This window comes from Emys orbicularis, chromosome 6 (genome assembly GCF_028017835.1).
Source record: "Emys orbicularis isolate rEmyOrb1 chromosome 6, rEmyOrb1.hap1, whole genome shotgun sequence".
NCBI classification, from domain to species: domain Eukaryota; kingdom Metazoa; phylum Chordata; order Testudines; family Emydidae; genus Emys; species Emys orbicularis.
This window is the reverse complement of record NC_088688.1, coordinates 50,743,902-50,769,023: the sequence shown is the minus strand read 5'-3', so window position 1 is coordinate 50,769,023 and position 25,122 is coordinate 50,743,902. Positions and strand designations below refer to the sequence as shown.

Here is a 25,122-nt window from a genome sequence, read left to right as displayed (position 1 = left end):
TATAATAACAAAAACAACAACACACACAGAGTGTCTATATATATACAAAATACATGATGAACTGTGGTAAAATACAGGTTTTACTGGCACAAGTATGAAACTCCTGCATATGTTTGAAATGCATAACAAAGCCATGATTGAGTTTTCCTTGTTAACAAAAACAAATTCAAATAAACCATTTGCATTATGGTATGTGGTGATATTTTCTGTTTATATTCTTTTAGAGGAAACTTTGGATTTAGAAAAAAATTAGACTAACATTTTCATTGGTACTATTTTTTGTATTACTCCATCTACAACATCAAGCTGTCTTAGTTACCATGTACATAGTGATAGAAAAATAAGAACCAAATTTTTTTAAAACTTCTAAAAAGTAGCTATAGTAAAGCTTTTCCATAAATCAGGTATTATGATGATAAGGTCTTCTATCTCACACCCTGTCAGACCTATAAATGAATGCTACATATCAATAGAAAACCTATAATCCCAGCTATCCAACAGGACACAGCAAGTGTCTCTAACCTTTTAATTCTCTAATTGCCCTTAAATCTGTCATTGGTCCAAGAGCAAATATTGGCAGTCCTAGATTTTGGCTCAGTTAATTTTTCAATCCCTGCTGCGGAGAAAGATGAAAACATTTTTTTTTGTCAATTATTTTAAAATTAACATCTATTTTAAAAGTACTCAGAGATTTGGAATATGAAATGTAATCCTGTTAAAAGATAGATTAACAGGCAAATCATGAAGAGCAGGTCAAGAGACAGAAGGTGCAAAATAAATAAAATTAATTTCAGGGCAGCTTATTTTGTTTGAAGCAAGGGATTTATTGTATTACTGTGCTGCTCAAATATGGTATAAATAATTATATATATATAGCACTTTTCATCAGAGGATCTCAAAGCATTTCACAAACTAAGTCTCATAACGCCGCTATGAGGTAAGTGGTATGTCCATTTTACAGATATGGAACCTTCAGAAAAAGGTTGAGTGAAATTTGCCCAATTTCACACAGGCAGTTGGGTCAGAGCTGGACCTAAAACTTAGAGAACACACAATGTCAAGCTCATAATGTCCATTCTATAAACATATTATGCACAAAAAGCTACACTGAAAGAATATTCAAGTTTTAAAGTCAAGCTCTCAAAACTGGTGAGGAAAGCAAAGGGAGAGCATTGAGAACACAGGAGAGACTGTCTCCCTTCTCTGAGTTCCTGTGCCTGGCATCAGACTGCCATCTGGAACTAAGGAGAAGCAACTGCAGGGAAAGTCCTGCTTAGCCCCTGCAGCCCTAAGTTGGAACATGCTCAGTTGTTTTGTGGGGCTAGTGTATGAACAGTCCAGTCAGCACACAGGCGCAGTGAGGGGATGGAGCACGCTTAGCACAAGCAGTATTTTCAGAAAATTTAGCTGCTGCCATACTCAAAAAAGTCCCTACTAAGCACTTGTGAACTGAGAAAAGGCTCATAACCTGACCTTATTTGGACGAATTTTCACAGTGATGGGGAAAAGGCACATCCCTGACCCCACAGCAACCCTCTCTGCCAAATTTAAAGTCTCTGCTCCAACATATGAAGGTTCTCAGCAAAATGAGAATTTTTTTTTCACATGGACAAACAATGTATTTTCCCCCTAACCTCATTCTCAGAAACAGCTGAACCATTCTGGGTGAAACTTTCCAAAAATACTGAGCCTGAAACATTCACCCAGCATGGAAAATTTCAGCCTGAATGGTGGGTGAGATAATATCTTTTATTGGACCAATTTCTGTTGGTGAGAGAGACAAGCTTTTGAGCTCACACCGAGCTCTTCTTCAGGTCTGGGAAACGTAGTAAGAGTGTCACAGCTCAATATAAGATGGAACAGATTGTTTAGCATAAGTAATTAACACCTATGTCAATCTGTTCCATCTTATATTGAGCTGTGACACTCTTATTACGTTTCCCAGACCTGAAGAAGAGCTCTGTGTAAGCTCAAAAGCTTGTCTCTCTCACCAACGGAAGTTGGTCCAATAAAAGATATTATCTTACCCTCTTTATCTCTAATATCCTGGGACCGACATGGCTACAACACTGAATAGGTACCCTGAATGGTTTAAGTTTGTCAACATTATAAGCAACCAAAAACAGGTCTTTTAATGGAAAGTGTCAGGCAACCTTACATATATGTGATTCTACCTATGCCAGCTATAATGTACATTTTGTATTTATATATTACATAAATAAGGTAGATTAACCAACATATACAATTCATATATCAAGTAAGTTCAGTAAGAAAGACTACAAGGCATGAAAGAACTGTTTTCTTTACTTACTTGGCTGCTTCTTCATTAAGTATCTTTAAGTATTGTTTCACGGGGCAGAGAAGCTCAGGAATTTCCAAGAGGGCCATCTGCAGTAAAGGAGCTTTCACTTGGCAACGTATAGCTGGAAACAGTGCTTGGAGTTCTGTCTCCAGGCGAGACAAAGTGCTGACTATCAAGAAGAACTCTTGAGTTGAACACTGAAAGTGGAAAAAGTTTTAGTTTAAATTGTTACAACATTGTATGTTCCAGGATACCCACATTACATCTTGTTTAAATTAAACAATGTTCATAGTTAATTTTTACATATTGAAATACTACTTGATGATCTTATGTTCAAACGGTAAATCTGATGGATTAATGACATATTTATTATTTGTTACTTATTACAGAAGCACCAAAATGGGTCCCTATCGTGCTAAGCACTGTATAAACATGGAGTAAGAGAGAGTCCCTCCCCCAAAGATCATATCATCTAAATAGACAAGACAGACAAAGGGTGAGGAAAAGGGATATAACATACAAGCAGAATGAGCAGTGATGAGGGAGCAAATGGGGTTTGCAGCAAACAACCAATAAGAATAGTGAAGAGTATGTCCAGAGTGAAAACTGCAGAAAGCAGTCTGATGCCATCATCAATATCCAACAGTCCCTGCTTAAATTGCTCCTAGAACAACTTTTACCAGATTTAGTCTCAAGCTGGCTCCTCTCTGCAGTTTCTTTCCCCAACACCACATGGATCGGGGGTAGAAGAGACATCACTGCATAAGTCCTAATGCCCCCAGAAAATAATGGCTTTCCTTGCACAGTTCTGGGTCTGGGGGTGAGCAGGGGAGTCCCGCCGCCTCTTCCCAGTGCAGCAATACTAGCTTAAAATATAATTCTCTCCCTTTCTCCCCTTAAACAGGGTGTTATTAGTGATGACCAAATGTTAGATGATTCAACGCAGATCACAGATCAAATGACTTCATATAGTGGATTCAGTTTACCTGCACTACTAAATCTGTTGGACAACAGAAAACTTAAATGTATTTAATCAGTCCTAAAATCACTTATGAAAGCATTAAAGAGTGTGAAGATATGCTGCATAACGATCAGAAAACTTCCTTTTAGACTTTGTTAAGAAGTATGTAAAAGAGTGTATAGTATATGAAGGAACATGGAGTAGGCAAAGTCAGCAAAGGCCTTTACACCATTGAGAAGGGAAGCTTTGCAAAGAGCTGCAGAGCTACAAATATAAATATTGGAGATACCAGAAGATAATGCTCAGAAACCATCCATCAGTTTCTCAAACAGATAAAATATCCCAAGATATTTGCATGTAAACATTTATGGACTCTGATTTTAGAGAGACAACTAACTATACATATAAAACCACAAAAGAGATGCTTTATTTTCATATTGGTCTATGAAAAGATTATATATGAGACAACTCATATTCTCATTGGATCACTTATAGCTCTCTGTATGAAGCGAAGATTATATTCTGGTTGGTCCATATCAGCTTTTCAAAAAGGGAAAGCATCAACAGACCTCCCTTAAAAACTGAATAAAATAATTCCTAGTGCTTTCAACAAATTGCTCCCTACAAGCTAAACACAGATAGGGTAATCGATTTTTTCAGATGGCTTCTGAGGAGCATTCCTACTGGAAATAAAGACTTATTTAGAGAACTATCTTACTCACTTTCTTTTATGTGTTACTGAAACCAGAATGAGATTACAGCTATATCACCACCAGCTTGATCTAAAGTTATCTTTAAAAGGAAGTTTCTACGTATCTCAAGAGACTAGTAATTACCTTAAATTCTACAGCTCAGTTTACCTATATACTGTTTACCTATATACTGTTTTCAGTTAATAAGAAATTAAGACTTTTATACTTTTGTTTCCTTTTTCCAAGGTGAGTATTAGGTTATCCTAAATTAATACTTCTCTGAGTATATATCCAAGTCATAAAACTCTGTAAATTAATTACATGCATATTTGTACCTGTATTTCATTAACAAGTTTCAACTTAATTGTCAACAATTTGGTATCAATAAATGAGTCAGAGTGCTGAGACTGGAAAATTTACTAAGCTCATTTATCATAAAAATGTAACAGGAATCTTTACAACTCACATGAGAGTGATAGTGTCTTAGACAATTAATATAAGATTGAATTAATAAATTATGAGGTGTTTATGTTTGCTTTAATATTTGGTCTATTAGATATATATTTTAATGATCTTTTTTATTTGATACATTTTCTGAATGTATAGTTTTAATACCACTTCCTATGTGATATATTGTATATAATTTACACAAGTCGTCATCTTTGGGTTTTATTTAAAACCAAACGAATAACTTTCCAAATTCCCTCACTTAATTTCTTTTTCTTTAACCCTCCTATATATTCGCATAGCCCAGAAAGACAAAAGCAAAAAAAAAAAAAAAAAAATTATCTATCCATTTGAAATTTGTTCCATCATGTGAATCAGAAAATACAGGTTTTCTGCACACGATACCCCAAAGAGAGGCAGAGGTCTGTTAGATGCTCTCCTTGGGTACATCTACACAGCAATTAAACACCCGCAGCTGGCCTGGGTCAGCAGGCTCAGGCTGAGGGGCTGTGAAATAGATTTGTAGACTTTTGGACTCAGGCTGGATCCCAAGCTGTGGGACCCCGCAAGTAGGTAGGGTCCCAGAGCATGGGCTCAAGCCCAAGCTCAAATGTCTACACAGCAATTTTTAGTTCCACAGCCTGAACCTCGTGAGCCCAAGGCAGCTGACCCAGGCCAGCCACAGGTCTTTTATTCCAGTGTAGACATACCCCCTGTGACTTGATGGTATGGTACAAGTTAGAGATGGAAAACACCTATTAGTTCATCTCCATGCAACTGCAGATTGTTCTCTATGGTATATTTCCTAATGTTTTTGTGTAGTCTAATTTTTTGTTCAGTCTTGCAACACTAAAAAACCCAAGAAATGGTGTTTTTGCTAATTTTCTTAGGAGCCTAATTCACAGCCTACTAAATCTCACTGAGTGGAAGTTTTGTGTGATATTCAACCTAAATATTCCTTTTCTTAAATAAATCCCAGTACTTCTAGTCATGTCCCTTTGCATTCACACTAAATAGCTCCTCTGCCCCCTTGCTGTTAATAATTTTCAAATACGTGTAGCCTTATGTACTCCTCTAGTCATCATTTAACCAAGATAATAATCTTTTGTCAAAGCAATCCACCCTGCCTCCTGAAGATATCTGTTGATCTTTGCACTCACTGCAACTTATCAACATCTTTCTGATAATGTGGTATTGTCTTACCCCATCATGTAAACACAGTGAAAACAAAATAAAACAAATAATGAAATGACCCTTGAAGTCACCATTCACAGAAAATCTCTGATATCCAGACTAAATAAATATCAAACTTATGCATGGAATCAAAATTCAAGGTAAAACATGGGGTGGAGAAAAAACAAGCTGAAGTCGTCATCTCTACAAACTAAAATGCAGACAATGGATAAGATACTGCAAGATGCCTAATGACTAACTATACATTCATAGGTGGAGCAAAAACTGATGTCCAACCATGCAGATACTGCAGTAGATTCTTGATGAATGCTACACAGGGAGTAACAACAGTAGAACAAAGCATGGAAGGCATAGACAACTGAGCTAATATTAATCACAAGAGTAACTTCTTGGCACTATGTCATTTAACATTTTTATCAGTGACCTGGAAGAAAACATAAAATCATCAATGATAAAGTTGGTACATGACACAAAAATTTGGGGAGTGGTAAATAATGAAGAGGACAGGTCACTGACAGAGCAATCTGGATCACTTGGTATGCGGATCACACATAATATGCATTTTAATACAGCTAATTGTAAATGTCTACAACCAGGAAAATGTCCACATCTAGTCCATACTTATAGGATGGAAGACAAGGTGGACGGGGGGGAAAAAAAATCAATGATTTTTTTTTTTAAATAAAGGAATCAGATTTTTAAAAATAATTTCAATATGATTTTTTTAATTTAAATTATAATACATTTTTATTTAAAAAAATAAACCTGTTTAAAATTAAATCTGAATTTAATTAAAAATATATTAAAGGCCTAACCTTATTATAATTTTGTTGTCAATATGAACGTGTTTTGTATCCAAAATGTTTAAGGTTGTTTTGTTTAATAAAAATAAATGTTATATGCTGTTTTGTGTGTTTAATTAATTTCCAGTTACCATCCTAATGCAGCTTGACACAAAACGTGAGCAAAAAGTTAATTATCTAGTAAATAAAGCAATATATCATTCACCATTTTCTAGCATACTAAAAATGTACAATTAATAAGAATATGAAAATAATAAGCTACACAATTGCTTAAATAAACGTATATAGTTATAGTTTACCCTCCTAGGTAGCAAAAATATGTACTAAATCTAGTGTAAAGGCTCTATTTAGTTGTAAATCAATATGTTTTCATGGTTATGTCAAGCAATGAGAATGCACCTTTCTTTAGAAAATAACTGAAATAAAATGGAAAAGTTGATTAAAATCTATTATTAAATTGAGGCTTTCCACTTGGTGATTTAAATCAATCCACTCTGATCTGAGACTCTATCCCAGGAAGCAGTGAAAAAGATTTGGGGGTTGTGGCAAATAATTAGCAGACCATGAGCTTCCAGCGTGGCACTGTGGCCAAAAGAGCTAATGCAATCCTGGGATGTATAAATAGGAGGCTCTTGAGTAAGAATAAAGAGGTTTTTGTACCTCTTTTTCGCACTGGCACCATCACTGCTGGAATACTGTTGTCCAGTTCTGGTGCACACAATTCAAGAAGGATAAATTGGAGAAGGTTCAGAGAAGAGCCATGAGAATGATAAAAGGATTAGAAAAACATGCCTTATAGTCAAAGACTCAAAGAGCTCAATCTATTTAATTTAACAAAGAGAAGTGGGTCTTGATTACAGTCTATAAGTATCTACATGGAGGGAACAAATATTTAATAATGGGCTCTTCAATATAGCAGAGAAAGCTATAACATGATCCAGTGGCTGAAAGTTGAAGCTAGACAAATTCAGACTGAAAATAAGGCGTAAATTGTTGACAGTGAGATTTATTAACCATTGGAACAATTTACCACGGGTCATGGTGGATTCTCTAGCACTGACAATTTTTAAATCAAGATTGGATGTTTTTCCTAAAAGATATGCTCTAGGAATTATTTTGGGGAGTTTTAAGGCCTATGTAATATGGGAGGTCAGACTAAATGGTCACAGTGGTCCCTTCTGGCCTTGGAATCTATGAATCTAGATTCCTGCCTGATCACATACTGTCCAAGAGTGTGAATCCACTGGGACTGGTATCTTTGGAGAACTGAGCTTTTAGATACTATTTTATTGCTAGCAAGCTTATAGGTAAATAGTTTCTGAGAGATAATGAAAATACCCCTTATTTACCTACTCAGGTTGTTACTGCATAATACTCTGGTTTGATTTTAGCAACAATGCTGAAAACTGACAGTTAAATATGATACCTTTGAAAAACTGGTTCATTTAGAGTATAAATTGGAACAGAAATGTAATACTGAAAAAATTGGGCTCCATGTAAGTGGGATTCTATCTTCAACAGTTTTTTTTTTCAATGAAAGATAACACTCATCTTTATTATAAATCAGAAGCTTTGAAAAACAGTAAGAAAAATAAATAATGTATATGAAGTAGGTTTGGTGGAGGTCAGCGTCTGTTTAAGATCCTCCCTAGATTACACAATGATAATTTTAAACTAACTTTGAATCACCTTTAGTATTAACTAGAAATCCATTAAATACTAGAACAATAACTCATAGCTAAGGCTACATTTTAGTTATGGGTATTTTTTGGAAAAGGCATGGACAGGTCACAGGCAGTAAACAAAAATTCATGACCCATGACCTGTCCATGACTTGTACTATATAACTAACTAAAACTTGGGCCAGGGGGCCACGGTTGCTCTCGGGGGGTGGCCCAGGACCACCGCTGGTGCTGGGGGCAGGGGCAGGCGGCGGCGTGTGGCCCGGGACCCCCGCTGGTGCTGGGAGGGGGGGGAGTTGGAGAGGCTGGCAAGGCTCCCTACCCGGCTCCGCGCAGCTCCCCAGAAGCGGCCAGCATGTCCCTGCAGCTCCTATGGGTAGGGAAGGCCAAGGGGCTCCGCTCACTGCCCCCACCATGAGCTCTGGCTCTGCAGCTCCCATTGGCCGGGAACTGCAGCCAATGGAACCTGCGGGGACGGTGCCTCCAGGCAGGGGCAGCGCATAGAGCCCCCTGGCCCCTCTGCCTTGGAGTTGCAGGGACATTCTGGCCGCTCCTGGGGACAACCCCTCCCCCCCCACACACACAGGTAAGCGCCGCCCCGCACCCCAACCCCCAGCCCCCTCCCCACCCAAACCATCATCAGCCCTGGAGCCAGCCATAGTCACAGAAGTCACAGAGGTCATGGAAAGTCACGGAATCCATGATTTCCGTGACGTCCATGACAGACACAGCGGACAATGGCTGTGAACAATGGCAACCTCTCCACCAATGCTGAAAATGGTTTGGCTGCTGTTGTGCAGAAAGTATGCAAGACACCATATCGATGTGCAATGTCTAGTGCTCTTTCTTGAATACTGTTAAAAACAGTACACTAGCAGACAAACTGTTTTCAACAAACCCTGAAAGCAGGTCAGAGAGATCCATTGCTCACTGCCACTGTCAACTATAGGTTATCATCCAAGTGAAAAGCTTTTCAAATGAGAAAATGGGACCTAAAAATGCTCTTTATGTGACTGTACAATATCACCCCTCTCGAATTCTAATTGCTACCTTTGGGTCTCTTAATGATGGTATATTATTTTTGGTTTAGAAAAAGTGAGGTATTTCATTGTAAGGCCATTGCGTCCATTTTTTCCCTCTGTGACTGCTCATGTTAACCAGGCTAGAAAGGAACAATTATTTAAATCTGCATTTAATATTGTTGATCTAAAATTTGTCATGTTTTTGCCTTGGATAAATGCAGTTGCCACTGAAACGTCTGCATATTTATCACAGACTGAGTTAATGTGATCCAGGAATAGCTGGATTTGAACCAGCTTTTTCTAGTGGATTAGTATTTTTTCCTGCAATATATTCAACTAATTTAGAAATAAGAGAAGTGCCTTGCACTCTTGTGATTTAGACCCAACCATGCAGAGCACTGCATATGGGTAGCCCTCTGCAGTCACCCACAGAAGTCCACTTGTCTCTGCATGGGCATAACACATTGCAGGATTGGGGCACTAAATAGTTATTCAAGTGCTGACTTTCAAATTTTGAAAAAGACTTATCTTTTTCACCACACCATCTACTGAAATTATAACTTTGCTATCCCTCTGCCCACTTTTTTTTTTTTTAATCCAAAAAGAATTGCCAACCTCTCTAAATATAATGGGGAAATAAAAGAACATGAAGTACAGCACACATGCTATTAGCACATTAACCTGCTTCAACACATAAGAATCAGCAGTGTCTCATTACAAGTAATTTTTATTAAAATGTTCAAGCAAGATCTAAATTAAAGAATTTATAAACATATTAACATTCAACTGAAAACAGTAACAGTTAACTACAGCAAAGTGGTTTTCACTTATTGATGTGATTTTAGATAAACATACACCATTTAAAATGTGTTGCTTTAGGGAACAACTGAATGCATATGATTCCTCACCTGCTAATGTACCCAACAGACATCATATGTCCAAAGAAATCTATATATTTTGCATCAGTGACAGGACCAATTGTAACTGTTATCTAATACTGATATGGCATTTCTGCTTAAAACAATATATTATCGATCCAATTGGTGTAAAACTAGATTCTACTGAAAGGAAAGAATGTTTGTTATTTTGTCTCCTATCCTGTTATTGTGTGAAACTTAGTCTTAAAGTTAAGAAAAAGTAATTTGAAGTGGATATGTTTAAACATTTCCTGTAAAACTTATGAAAGCACATTTAAGCATACTGACAAATATTTAGAAAACAAGAGTTGGTGATAATGCATTTGATAGATAACTATTTACCTTTTTGTGATAAATACTACAGAGTCCTCTCTCTATGTCTGGCATCTTACACAGATGATTTTGAATATGACCAAACACACTGGATTCTGACAGGAGAATTTCAGACACAGCATCAAGTCGGGCATTTATTTCACTGTAAAACAACAATCATGAGATCTGTAATGAAAATTCCAACTTTTTCAAGGAGGGAACGTGGTTGTCCAACATTTTGGACTATGGCTAAGCCCATGCTATCATATTTAAAGTAACATAAAATGTTTAAGACATTACTTATATTTGAGCATGATTAAAATGATCAAAAATCTCAAACACATTCTGGGAATAGTTTCCCCAGAGCTCCATGGGGTAGGGTTGTCAAGGTTGCCTACACACTTCTAGGGCCTTCACTGTTCTGGTTACACTGAATAGTGCAGAAACAAGGAGCAGCATGTACAGTGATTCCCACTGGACTCTGTTCTGATATGAATTGTGCCAGGCTCGCTTACAACTATGACAAGCCCCATAGGCTATGGTGGTAGAGTTTATAACTTTAGCGAGACCTACAATCTGAAGTTTACAGCACCTGCAAACCACATAGACTTTATCAGTGTATCTTATTACTTTAATGAAGCCTCAAATATGGTACTGCTCAGACTGAATAAAAGCTTGTTATTCTCCCCCCACCACTCAAGAACCACATTTGAGGCTTTCCATGGAAGTTCTAGGTTCCCCCGACACAACCTTTAGAAGTTGTGACTTTGGAGTAGGAGTGAAGAAATACAGGTCTGATAGAAGTTACATACAAACTCTGTTCATATTCTTGGGTTTTAAGAGCATGAAAACAGTGCACGCACTTTAACCACTAAGGAAATTCTCAGGAAAAATAAATTTAAGGAATACTGACCACTGAGATTATAATTCCCTTTAAAATAATGTTTCTATATTTTTTTAAAGAAATGCTTGAAACAAAAGAAAGTTGCTTTCAAGTTTCCAGCTCTACCTCTGTTCCTATATCCCCAACTACTCTCCACGTTTGTGTTATACATCTCATTACCGTACCCCATCCACATTTCCAAAACAGACCAGAGTGCACCACAATCCACACATCTATATCAGTGGCGCATATCCTCTGCAGCACGATGGACATATTGACAACTTGCCAGGATCCTAAAGGTTCCACCTAATTTGCATACAAGTCCCTGTCCAGATTAGGATAAAGATGTTTAAAATAAAACAAAGACATGTTAGCTAACATATTTTAGTTTATTGGCGTTTAAACACTTATTAGAATCTCATCTCTAGGGGTGACCGCAACCAGTCTTCCACAATTATACTGGACAGAATAATATTGAGGGATTTTTTTTTTAAGTATGGATGTTATCATTTATGAAGGATATTAAAGAGAAAAGGTGGGTGAGATAGTATCTTGTATTGGACCTGAAGAAGAACTCTGTATAAGCTCCAAAGCTTGTCTCTCACCAACAGAGGTTGGTCCAGCAAAAGATATTGTTCACTGAGATTGTATCTTTTTTTTTTTTTTTTGTAAAGCACAACACAAACCCATATATTATAGAAATAATAAATCTGCCATGCCAATCGCCACTACAGATCACTAAAGAAGATCACTACAGATCTGTTGCAAATTCAGGGAAATACCAGGATTCCATACTTTCCAGTAGATTCAAGATCAGGGCACTTTGGCCTTGAAGGAAGCTAGCACCTGCAAGGCCCATATACTTGAAATTCCATTGATACACAAATTAAAATGAGCATGTCAGATATGGATGTGCAATCAATACACATTAATATGTTACTAGCAAGAAGTAGATCCCTTTCTTTGCTGCATTCTCAAACTTCAAAGCAATGTCCTCAGAAAAATCTGTTACCCCTTGTTGGCAGACAATTGGGTCAGAGTTCAATTTGTAGACTTCTCAGCTGACTGTGTCTGATTTGCTTCTACCATACAAATGTAAAAAAAAAAATCTCCAGTGGTGAAGGGCCTTGATGACTGCTATAACTGCAGAACTTCAAAATGTGATGTCAGTGATGATTTCAACTCGAACACTGGCCTTTTTGAACCAATGATTTTAGGCAGGCAATGTACAATCAAGAAAAACAATTTACTGCTTGTGGTGTCTACCTTCATATTCAAACTGGCTATATTTCATATCATTATGATGAGACAAAGCTGAGGGGTTGCAAACACTTTGGAGGATAGAACTAAAATTCAAAGGGATCTTGATAAATTGGAGAACTGGGCTATAGATAAGAAAATGAAATTCAATAGAGACAAATGTAAGGTCCTACACTTAGGGAAGAAAAAACAAAGGCACAAATCAGAATGGGGGAGAACTGGCTTGGCAGCAGCACTGCTGAGAAGGATCTGGGAGTTGTGGTGGATCACAACCTTAACATGACTCAACAATGCGATGCTGTTGTCAAATAAAAAAAAAAGGGGGGGGGATGCAATTTTCGGTTGCATTAGCAGAGACACAGCATGCAAGTCACAGGAGGTGATAGTACTGCTCTACTCGACGCTGGTTAGGCTTCAGCTGGAGTACTGTGTCCAATTTTGGTCAACACTGTACAGAAAGGATGTAGAGAAACTGGAAAGGATTCAGAGGCAAGCAACAAAGATAATTAAAATGGATGGAATGCAAGCCATATGAGCAAAGGTTGAAGGAACTGGGTATGTTTAGTTTGAAAAAGAGGAAATTAAGGGTGGACATGATAGCAGTCTTTAGATACTTGAAAGGCTGCCATAAAAAAAGATGGAGAAAAGTTGTTCTCTCTTGCCATAGAGGGCAGGAAAAGGGGCAATGGCTTCAAGCTACAGGATAGCAGATTTAGATTAAATCTCAGGAAAAACTTCCTAACTGTAAGAACAGTAGGACAATGGAACAGACTGCCTCGGGAAGTCATGGAATCTCCTTCACTGGAGGTTTTCAAAAAGAGGCTGGATTGCCATCTGTCTTGGATGTTTAGACACAACAAATCCTGCAACTTGGCAGGGGGTTAGACTAAATGACCCTTTCGGGCCCTTCTAATCCTATTATTATGTCTCCTAGTATATTTTTAAGACAGAGCAATTGTTTCTTTTCACAGCAAGTAAATGACAGAGCCCTTGTTTTTGACAACTATTTTCTCATCTTAAAAAAAAAAAAAAATCAACCATGTCTATTAAAAAGTCTTCACAAATATACTTTCACCTGCTGATATACATTGCTAAGCAACATTTTCCAACTTTTTTAATATTCCTCCACCTGTACATGAATCTCTAAAAGAGTCTCCTTCAGTCTCCTCCCGCTGGTCCAGTGTCCATGAAGAAAGGGTTTGTTGCAGCCACACTTCTTTTCAGCAATTCTTCCCCCCAGGGCTGGTTCTAGGCATGGGCAAGCAGGACAGTCACCTTGGGTGCCAACTTCCAGAGGGTGCTGTAACTCTGGGTTGTTTTGGTTTTTTGTTTTGCTCTGCTCTGATTGGTCCACCATTTCTGTTCCGCTCTGGCCAGCTGAATTTACTTTCTTCCTCTGCTGCTTGGTCAGACGGTTGAGGTTAAAGCGGATGCCAAAAACATTTTTCCCCTAGCCAGCAAAATGGCTAAGGCCACTCCTGCTTCCCCACCCCACCAACTCCTACATTATCCATGCTAGCCTGTCACCATATTAACAAACCTTTCACCACACAGACAAAGGCCATGATTCCTGTGCTCTTCTGACAGTGGCAAGTGACAACCCCAATTCCCATGATAGCTGCAATCAAAAAGTCCATTCCCTACTAAACCCTAACATTCTTAAGTGTTTGAAAATCGTATTTTGTCAGCTGCAAATGTTAATGTTAGTTGCAAAATGAGCCCTCCGCTGCAGCCTTTGGATTTCAGTTGTTTTAACTTAAAGAGAGTCTTTTTATTCTCTCCCTTACCTGCCAGTACTCCACTCCTCTAAGATAATTTGAGGTTGGAGGCAGCAAATTGTAGGCCACAAAACTAAGAGGCATTTTGTAACTTTCTCTTCTATATCACCTGATCGTAATGGATTAGTTGGATACATCTACTAAAATGATGAGCAATAAAATAGTTAACATAAAATATAATGAGGCATCAGAGTTATTTTTTTCCACTGAAATGAATCAGATAGCTCACACCTCTCAGGGCTACTGTTTCAGGATGTCTGCATAAATTCAGAAGTTTATCTTCACAATCAAGAGTTAATAAAAAGAATGGTTACTTACCCTAGAGTAACCATGGTTCTTCGAGATGTTGTAGCAAGCGTGGATCCATTCCGTCTGGTGTCCGATCTCCACCTGTGGCCAATCTCTGATGCTTCAGAAGATTAAGAAATAGAATACATACAAGCGCCAACTGTACACTGGAGGGGGGGGGGAGGGGGGAATTTCTTCCTGAAGTGGCTGACTGAAGCATGAGATTTAACTGTAGTCATTCAGAAGGAAGGAATCTGATAATGACCCTAGGCTCAGTCCAAATCTGTAGCCAAGTTCTGATATTTGGTGGCAAACAATTCTATCAAAGAGATCCCCAATGTAGAATATCAGTTCCATGAGAGATCTATGCAGAAGCCATTTGTGATTGGTCACTGACTACCTTTGCAGCAAGTCTGCTAGATTGCTGCTGACTCCCAGGAGTGAAGGTTCATTGGGTTCACCTGGTTTTGATAGCACCAAGTCCAGAACTTGATGGCTTCCTGACAAAAGGAGGCAAGAAACATGCAACCTTTGTTTAGTAGCTGTCTGTGAAGATTTCCACTCCTGTGTTCCAGAGGACAGGCAGGAACGTGATACAAGACAGTCTGATGATGCTAAGCTCCCAGACATTCGTATGTTATTCTGTGTTGCCTGGGGACCAGGTTCCTTGGATCTGCTGGTGGTGGGGAGGATGTGAAAATGAACACCCATTTGTCCAAGGTTATACTGCCCTATGCCTGATGGAACACGGCAAGGCAGCTCCTGAACACTGGCTCCTGATTAGTTCTGGTGTAGTCACGATGGTCCCATCAAATATGCTGTCTGGATGACGAGGTGGGATGCGGGAAAGAGGAGGCAGCTGACAGGCCTCTCGTGGAGCATTGCAATTGTTTCCACAATGGGTGTTCTGGCTGTCTTCCCTGTCAGTATGTGTGAACACACGGTTTCTGTTGAAGCTGATATTTCTAGGGCTTTCTGTAGAAGGTTGGTTTGTATATACCCAGCGATCTCAGGGTGGCCTTGAGTCCTTTAGGGAATGGAACACTTTTTTCAATATTTTCCACTTAAACAAGAGGTCTTGTATGTTGTCCTGGATCTCTCCCAATACCTCAGATGCTAACAACCAGGCAGCTCACCTCATAGAGTGCTGACTATAAGTCTTATCGGAGACATCCCTAGCTTGACTGTACGGTATTCCAGCAACCATTTATCCTTCTCTGATAATCTCCTTTAACTCCTCCCTTGCATTTTTGATAAGCAGGAACTTATGTTTGGCAAACAAAGCCTGACAGATTGCCACACAGATTTGCTGTGAGGTGGAGAAGTAGGTCTAGCTTTTTGTGGTCCTTGAGCATTAATTTAGATTTTTTCCTGCTCTGCTGCAACTACCAATAACCCTGGATTTGGATGGAAATAAAAGCACTCAAAGTTTTTCAGGGGCATCTGTTAGTATTTTTCCATGCATTTGGATGTGTGCTGGATGGTGGCTGGAGTTCGCAAGAGCCCTCTGTTCAGCTCTAATATGCCCTCATTTAAAGGAAGAACAATCTTGGCTGGGGTTGATGCAGTCAAGATGTCAAAGAGTTTTTGTCACTTCTCTTGTATGACCATTATTTTGATACCAAAGGTCTTCACAGTGCAAACTAGGAGATCATGAAATGTCTTAAAGTCATTGACCACTAGAGTGGGGGCTTGTGTGACCTGCTGGGTGACAATGGTGACTCCTTCAGTGGAGACTGGGTATGCAGTTATTCCTCCACAGCTCCTAGCTCTTGAGTGCCATCTGGCTCTAGTGTCAGTGGTCTGGATAGTGATGCCATGAGGGAGTCTGATCTCCTCCCCTTCCTGGACCTACAGGATGGGAACCCGCCACAGGACACTTGAGATAATGGTCCCCCAGCAGAGTCAGTATGGCCTGGTGTATGGGTAGTGGCCTTGTTGCGGCTAGTGGGCCCAATGCCATTCGTCTCTTTTGTGGTGGTGCCCTGAGAGAAACATCTCAGATCCTGGCTCTAGATTCATTAAAAATATAAATAGCTGGCTTTATGATGATCAGGAGAACCGCATGGTTAACTGCCTGCCGGGTGCCCAGGTTACGAATCTCAAGATATGTAGGACCTCCATGGTAGCATTCTCTGAAATGCTTCTAGTTTCATGTGCAGGGTCAGTTAGGCAGGCAGAACTGCAGGGTCTCAATACATGGATGAGACAATGGTGTAGAGAGGAGGGGTTTAGGTTTATTAGGAACTGGGGAACCTTTTGAGAAAGGAGGAACCTATACAGGAAAGATGGCTCTCCATCTGAACAAAAATGGAACCAGGTTGCTGGCATATAAAATTTAAAAAGTCATAGAGGAGTTTTTAAGGCACTGGGGGAAAGCCAGCAGGGGGAGTTTTAAAGGGCTGGGGGAAAGCCAACAGTTGCAAAGCAGGACTCAGTTTGGACAAAGACATCTCACAAGGGAGAGACAAAGACATCTCACCTGTTAAAGGGTATTCTCTAGATCCTACTAAAGAGGAAAGAATAGAAGTTGATAAAGAAGTCAGGAATTGGAACCAAGGGTCAGGACCAGGTTATCTGGAGTTAGGCAAGTCAGGTGAAAGGCTGGGCCCACAGGTGAAATAAGGAAGGAGCAAGGCTCAGAACAAGCTGGTGCAGGAGCTATCGCAGTCATAGGCCAATGTTTTGAGCAGCTGCTGAGCTGCTGCTTCTGGGCTTAAGGGCCAGTCTGCTGACTCCTCCAACCAATCAGGAAGTCTACTATAGGCCAGCTTTGTTTGTTAGGTTGCCCAGAGACTGGCTTTGCTGCAGGCCCTGATTTGACACAACCTGTATAAATTGGAAGCTAGACTACAATTGCTCTGTTCATTCTGCCAATAGTGACTGGAGATCGCATCACCCCTATACAGTCCAGAAATAAATCTTATCCCATTCATTACACATATGATGGCCACAGACCCCAAAATATTCCATAATCCCAAAAGGGAGCTGTATTTCTTCTCTCTGTCCACAGAGGAATAAAGAGAGCCAAAGTATGCAGGCCCAATCTAGCAGCCCTGTTTACACTTGAAGCAACATGAGAGTGCCAGTTTCAACTATTCACCTTCCACTTCCGTCAGTTCATTTACCATATCACACGAGGGTTTTCCCCTAATCTACGAGGTGTTGGCCATTCTGGTAGATTCAAATAAATTTACATCAGATTTACTTGAAAGGTTTTGAAACAAACCAATCTAAATGGAGTGCTATAACTTGATGCTTAATGTTTTAAGCATTGCAAGACTTGCTTATTAACACTGTTAGAATTACAGGCAAAAAGAAAATTCAACCACATTTTGCTCATGGATTAATATGGTAGCTGGAAAAAATGCTTTTCTAGAAGAAAACTTTTATACAAGGTATGCACCTAGTGATTATTTCATATATACATTTAAAGAAAAGAAACAGTTGGGCCAACTTTCAAAAACAAAAAGGAAAGTAAAACTCAAATGTAATAGGGTGGCACCCACTTCTCACAAGCATCCCTTCTGGTCGGGTGTGTCTGCACTCTTTAAACAGTCCCAGCCCTGGTATTGAGCTATACCCCCAGGGCTTCCTCTCTGGAGGTGATGGTTTCGCCCTCTTGGTCTGTTCTGGTTCCAGCTCTCCAGCTGGGCCTCTCAGCAGTTCAGTTCCCCCTCCAAGGGTGTATCACAGTTCAACTGTAGGCCACTTCCCCAGTGGCCTATGGGAGGGACCCAGGCCTGCTCACTACTCTGGTTCCCAGCCCAAGGACCCGAAGAATAGCAGCCACATGCCATCATGTCCCTTTAACAAAAATGCCTTCGATTCCCAGGGCCACTTCCCCATGACCCCAGCCTTCACCAATGCTTAACCCTTACCTCAGGACTCTTTTATGGTCAGGCCCAGCAGCCAGCTACAAGCTCTTCCTCATTCCCCCAGCCACTGCCAGCACTGAGTTGTCCATGGTGCTGCAGTTCCCTTTGGCCAGGCAGGAGCGCCATCTGTACTCCTCTGGTTCCAACAAGGAACTGACTGTCTCTGGCTCTACAGCTCCTTTTTATATAGCCCTCCTGAGCCCTAACTGGCTGCTCCCTGAAGCCTCTCGGATTGGCTGCTTCCCCTGAAGCCACTGTACTGCTTGGAGGACTCCTTTCCTAGGTGGCAGGACACCGAGGCCTCCAGCAAGGGGGCTTTGGGCCTAGTCCGCCCTGTCACGCCAAGTTATATCTTTTTGTGCAGCAGTCAGTTTCAAACAGTTTATCACCTAAATTACCAAGGGAAGTGGTGGATTCTCTCTCACCTGTCTTCAAATAAAACTGATTGCCTTTACAGAAGATGTACTTCAGCCAAACAAGTTTTTGGGCTCAATATAGGGATAACTGGGTGGAATGTAATGGTTTCTGATACACAGGAGGTCAGACTAGATGATCTAATGGTCTCCTCTGGCCTTAAATTCTATGAATTTATGCTCCTCCCATTCTTCTGGACATTCAGTGTAAACTCTGCATGTAACACCAGCAGCAACAATCAACAATGCAGCAACTGCTCACAAATTTAGGGGCCACTTTCAGCAGAACTCAAATCTCAAGGATGTAACTGACGTGCAACAGACAAAGCCATGTACCTAATGCAGACTGGATGGGTTGATAAAGGTTATGCAGCAATAAAACCAAAGAGCACACAGTTAGAATCTACACAGTAGACTCAAGAGAACAAGTTTAACTTCTGCACAGCAACTGGTGAGAGTCTCTACACTACAACTATTAGATGGGAAGGACATTGGACTATGTTAATGATGGTGATGAAATAACTGAATATTTTGAGTTTTGGAGATTTATGAACTTTACTAGGCAATATCATCAACCTCAATTCCATTTTAAAGAAGAATAAAGAAAAGCAAAGTATAACATAAAACTACTATTGTGACTCCTTTCTGAATTAAAGATTGTTGGATTGCAAAAAGTACACTGTTAATTTATAAACATACACTACTCCAAAACAAAAGTCAACAGTTTTATTATATGAATGTATTTTAGAGGTAGATTTAAGCAAAAGAATTACATTTTGAAACATATTGTCACTTTATTTAAATAATTTATTATAATCTGTTCTGGTAATTGTATGGTTTCAATATGTAAACTAGATGCAGATATTCAAAAACAATCCTCCCTTCAGAAGTTAATGGGTACTTTAATAATCCTCACATATGGCTATGTTACTGTAGCTCCAGTAATCTATCACAAAATAAGCATCCATACAGTTTGTTTGGTGTAATCCTCCAAATAAGAAAGGGCCAGGAGAACATCATCAAATATCAAATGATCTATTTTTTACCTGTAAACAAAACATGTTTTGCTAGATTTCTATTTCAAGAATCATAGATCTGGCAGGGACCTTGAGAGATCTTCTAGTCCAGTCCCCTAAACTCAAGGCAGGACTAAGTATTATCTAGGCCATCCCTGACAGGTGTTTGTCTAATCTGCTCTTAAAAACCTCTGACAGAGATTCCACAACCTCCCTAGGCAATTTGTTTCAGTGCTTAACTACCCCGACAGTTAGGAAGTTTTTCCTAATGTCCAACCTAAACTGCCCTTGCTGCAATTGAGTTTGCAATTGAGTTGCTTCTTGTCCTATCCTCAGAAGTTAACAAGAACAATTTTTCTCCCTCCTCCTTGTAACAACCTTTTATGCACTTAAATAAATAAATAAATACATATATATGGAGATATACCTAGCTCATAGAACTGGAAGGGACCTTGAAAGGTCATCGAGTCCAGCCCCCTGCCTTCACTAGCAGGACCAAGTACTGATTTCTGCCCCAGATCCCTAAGTGGCCCCCTCAAGGATTGAACTCACAATCCTGGGTTTAGCAGGGCAATGCTCAAACCACTGAGCTATCCCTTCCCTCAAACTATCATGTGTGCCCCCTCAGTCTTCTCTCCTTCAGACTAAACAAACCCATTTTTTTCAATCTTCTATGTTTTCTAGACCTTTAATCATTTTTGTTGCTCTTCTCTGAACTTTCTTCAATTTGTCCATGTTTCCTGCAATGTGGCACCAAGAACTGAACACAGGCCTTATCAGTGCTGAGTAGAGTGGAAAAATTACTTTTTGTGTCTTTCTTACAGCATTCCTGCTAATACATCCCAGAATGATGTTCGGTGATTTTTTTATTTTATTTTTTCGCAACAGTGTTGCACTGCTGACTTATATTTAGCTTGTGATCCACTATAACCCCAGATCCCTTTCCGGAGTACTCCTTCCTAGGCAGTCATTTCCCATTTTGTATGTGTGTAATTGATTGTTTCTTCCTAAGTGAAGTACTTTGCATTTGTCTTTCTTGAATCATAAAATATAACTCCATAAAGAATTTTCTTCCATTCATGTGTGAAATAAAGGTTGAAAAAATCTACGTTATCAATATTATAAAAGTGTGCTCTCAAATGTACTGTTCAAAAAAATTCTAAACATTTTTGCCTCTTTTAAAGTCAACTAGAAACAGAGTAGAATTATCAGATATTAAGCCATGTTGGAAGAATTTGTTCCAAGATGAATATTAATAGTCAACATTATACCTTGGTTCTTAATCTGCTTTTATATTTGTACAACCACTTGCATAAACTTTCTATCACTGGAAAACCTAAATCTAAAGTTTGTAGATATTCTGCAAAGAAGGTAGCCATTACTGGACTATGTGAAATTATCCTACATGTTAGAAAATACTTATTTAGGTCTTTTATTCAATTGCACATTCCTCTGTCCTTTTCACATAGTCTCAAGTAGGTCAGCAATTTGAATTCCAATCTGATTTTTAAACTGGATTTTTCCAAAATAAAAGCTAGAATAACTTAGTTGATTAAATTGGATGAATGACTTACGATAAATCTCTTCATTCAAGTGCAGTACAATACAACATATACAATGCTGAAACTGTTCTGTAAACTATATAAACATGAGAAAATCTCTAATCAATTGATTTTTAGAAAGAGTTTAGTATTTTAAAGGGACTGGTTAAAATCAAATCCTGAAATATATTCTTATTTTATACTACCACAAGGTATGCAATTGGTCCAGTAAACTAAACAATAACTAAATAAGCATTTGTGAATTTGGTTCCCCAAAAAAATCCACATTGTATAATACTGCATTTAAAGGCATCACACAGGAATGTGCTACACTGAGTTACTTACTAAATTTTTAAATTATGTCCTACTTACCAGTGATATAGGTCATCTTAGTTCTAGCTTTTACATTATATAAAGCAAAATTAAAATATTACATTTTGTATGTGACTTGCAATTTTTATATGTGGGTTGCAATACATTATGTTTAAAACATAATGGTTTGACTGAACATTAAAATATAACTAATCTAGGCAACTTTCTTTCATATAAGGTTTTATTTTATATACTGTACATGTAGAAGTTAAATAATTTCAAATAAAGAATTTATCAGAAGATTCTTTTTACTTACACTATATTGCCCAAAATAACTTGGGCTCTTTCAGCATAGAAATGATTGCAAACTATGTACAGTGGATGTATTAAACTAGGATCTGCCATATCACAGCCAATTCGGAAAAAAATTAAATCAACCAATTAGTACAATTCAATGTACAAGAAGTTCAATACACATTAACCTATAAAACATCACATGCTACTTTCTGCAGATTATGCCATATAGGTAGAAGATTAGCAATTTTAACAACAATTCAAACAAAAAAAATCAAATATTCCATTTAGGTGAAGAAAATATCTGAATTTTAAATTCACATAACTGAACAGTTAGACGTGAACAGCAAAACAGAAGAAAATATTTGTGTGCGCACATTATGATGTACAGCGTTAAGATTCTCAGGATTAAGGGTCTGCAGTTGGGCCTGGGATCAGCTAACTAGCCGCAGCTGAAACCCCTAATTGACCATATCGCCTGATTGGCAAAGTGGTATTGCCAGGACCGCTTTTAAGCCCACCTGTAGCAGTTGGCCAGCAGGTACTTGGCCACAGCTTTGATCTCTCCTGTGTCTGCCTTGTCCCCAGTTGTGCCTCTACTGTGCCTCCGCCCTGTCCCAGCCCCTCCTCCTGGTTCTGACTCCAGTTCTGACTGTCTTTGCTCTGACCACTAGGCATGGCCCCCATTGTTTCGAATATTAGGCCTGGCTGCCCATATCCCAGTCCATGACAAAGATGGCCTAAAGGTTTCTGTTTTTTACATAGTAACAGGTCTTACCTTCCCTCTTCCTGGTGAAATAATCAAAAAATCTAATATTCAATATCCCTTTTCCTTAAAATGGGGTATTGGGAGAGGTGCAATGCAAGTTTTGATCTTGATCTGCAATTGGCAAAAGTCCTCCAGCAAAAAGAGTGAAGTCAGGACCTGGTAATTCTAATTCCCTTTTGGGGAGGGCTAGAAAAGAATGGGGTTTTTAAAGCCTTTTTTAAATAAATCATAAAGGAGCACCAAATAGGACAAACAATATATTTTTGATTTGACAGTCCTCAGACTTAGTTTGATTGTAGGAGAATTTGTTTCCTCACTTTGAATCTCTAGTTTTACATACACAAAGACTTTCCATATCTTAATTTGTTAGTGGCTTTACTTTACAATTTCTTTGACTAACTAATTCACACCTTTTTTTCAGTTTACCCTCTTTCTGGCTTTTTCTTGATGTTTCTTCAGAACATAGCTTACTGAATAAGACTGCATAATAGTTTGTGGGGTTAAAAATAGTGGGATGCTACTCTTTCTGTTTCAGAAGGAAATAAGGAACAAAATGTTTCCCAGAAACACACATTGTCTTAGTGGAAGAAAACTAGTTCAATTGTCCTGTGTTTTTTTCTGTTTGTGGTTTGCGCAAAATTGGTTTGCTTTAATCTTTTCTTAATCTTGTGTGAAGTTACATTTCTTTTTCACAAAAAGAGTTTTCTGTTCATTTAAGACATAATTTGAAGTCAAACATCAAAGCACTTTTCGGTGTTATGTGCATAGCAAATAATAATAGATTAATAATACAACAACTAATCACTCTTTAGCTACACAGCAATTCCAGTGTAATTACAATGTGGTTATGATTTTTGTAAATCTGTAATTATCACTAATTCAAACAACTAGGTATTTAACTATGCAAGGGAATTACTATTACCACTTCTCTGGTTTCGTACTTAATACAAGTGTCTTTAGAATCCAGGTACAGGAATTACATAGCATTTATGCTGTAATTACTTTAAGTTATTAGTGAACATTTAGATTATATGCATTAGTGACAATGTCAGGTATCAAGAAGTATAACAAAGGTGGAGTCATACCTTAATTACTATGTAACTTCAATGAAATTACAGTGTAATCTAATAATAAATTAATCTATTCCCTTTTAGTTCTGTTCACCTGTTCTTTCTACACAGAAAGGCAATCTAATACATCTCTCAATTTTACAATTACACTTTTTTAAAACACACTTTTACCCTAAATAACTAAAACTTGCTGCCATTTGAAAACACAGTATTCTTGAATGGATCTAAAATGATTACTAGTAATATGCAATTTTTATGAATTTCTATCGCCACATCTGTGAAAAGAATGTGCAAAACATCCAAATGATAATCAAGCACATTTGGTTATATTCAAAAACAAATAAAATGTATTTCTGCCACTTGTGCCAAACAAGGGAATTGTTAGCTACGTTAGCTTACATGAATGAATGAATGAATGAATGAATGAATGATTACTGCATTTACATAAAGCTAGAAACAGCGTACAATGGTACCAAAAACACAGCTAGCAAACTGAATAAATTCATGTTAGTAGAGAAAACGGTTGCATCATGCTAACAGACTTTAAGATCTCAGAAATATGTTATAACCTTCACTTATGTACTTAATATTGATAGTGATGCTACCAAATCTTTTTGATTAGGAGGAAAATTTAGCCCATTAAATCCTATGACAGGATTGACAGTATTATTATTCCGTAAAATGAGACTCTAGTATTGAAATGGGTATCTAGTGAGCTGTGAACAAAGTCCCTCAAATAACTTGTTCTGCTACCCAGCTGTCTTACTGTGGAGTCAAGGGAGCAATGATGCAGTTAAACTTGAAAAAATATTTCCATTCTAACTCTAAATTTGGATTCCCACTTTACCCTCTTTCTCTCTACTCACTCAATACATTTAGTTTGAAACTTCTCAGGTTTTAGTATCTTAGGCCACATTATAATTTTTGGGTGCGAAGAATCTGAATTTGGTTAACCAGTTTTTGAGTTAGGAAACTTTGAAAACTACAAGGTTTTTCTTCTAGGGAAAATTGTTCTTGCCATTTCTATAGTATGTGTCTTCAAATAAAAGCAATCTTGCTTTACCAACTTCAAATTTGTTCTATGCATCAGTGTTTGACGAAGACTTGTGTATATTGCTGATTTTGCTATTCTTCAAAAGTCAGGGCATTAGTGTTATCAGGTCACTAGTCATTTCTCCCTCCAGTCTGGTCAGTAGTACCAACAGTATTCAGGTACAGATCTCATTAATTCCAAAGTATCCAGGCAGTATTTTCAATTGAGACTGTAATGACAAAACCCTTGTGAATG

General features: G+C 38.4%; 1 protein-coding gene across 1 annotated transcript in view; it reads right to left on the bottom strand.

Annotated features, from left to right (window-relative positions):
- Nucleotides 1-25,122, bottom strand: part of MSH3 (mutS homolog 3) — a 214,980-nt gene that overhangs the window by 101,521 nt on the left and 88,337 nt on the right. The window contains exons 13-14 of the mRNA XM_065406009.1: nt 10,363-10,495; nt 2,312-2,499 (exon numbers count right to left, since the gene is read on the bottom strand). Of these exons, the coding sequence (XP_065262081.1) occupies nt 2,312-2,499; nt 10,363-10,495 (321 nt within the window). The remainder of the gene's footprint in view (nt 1-2,311; nt 2,500-10,362; nt 10,496-25,122) is intronic.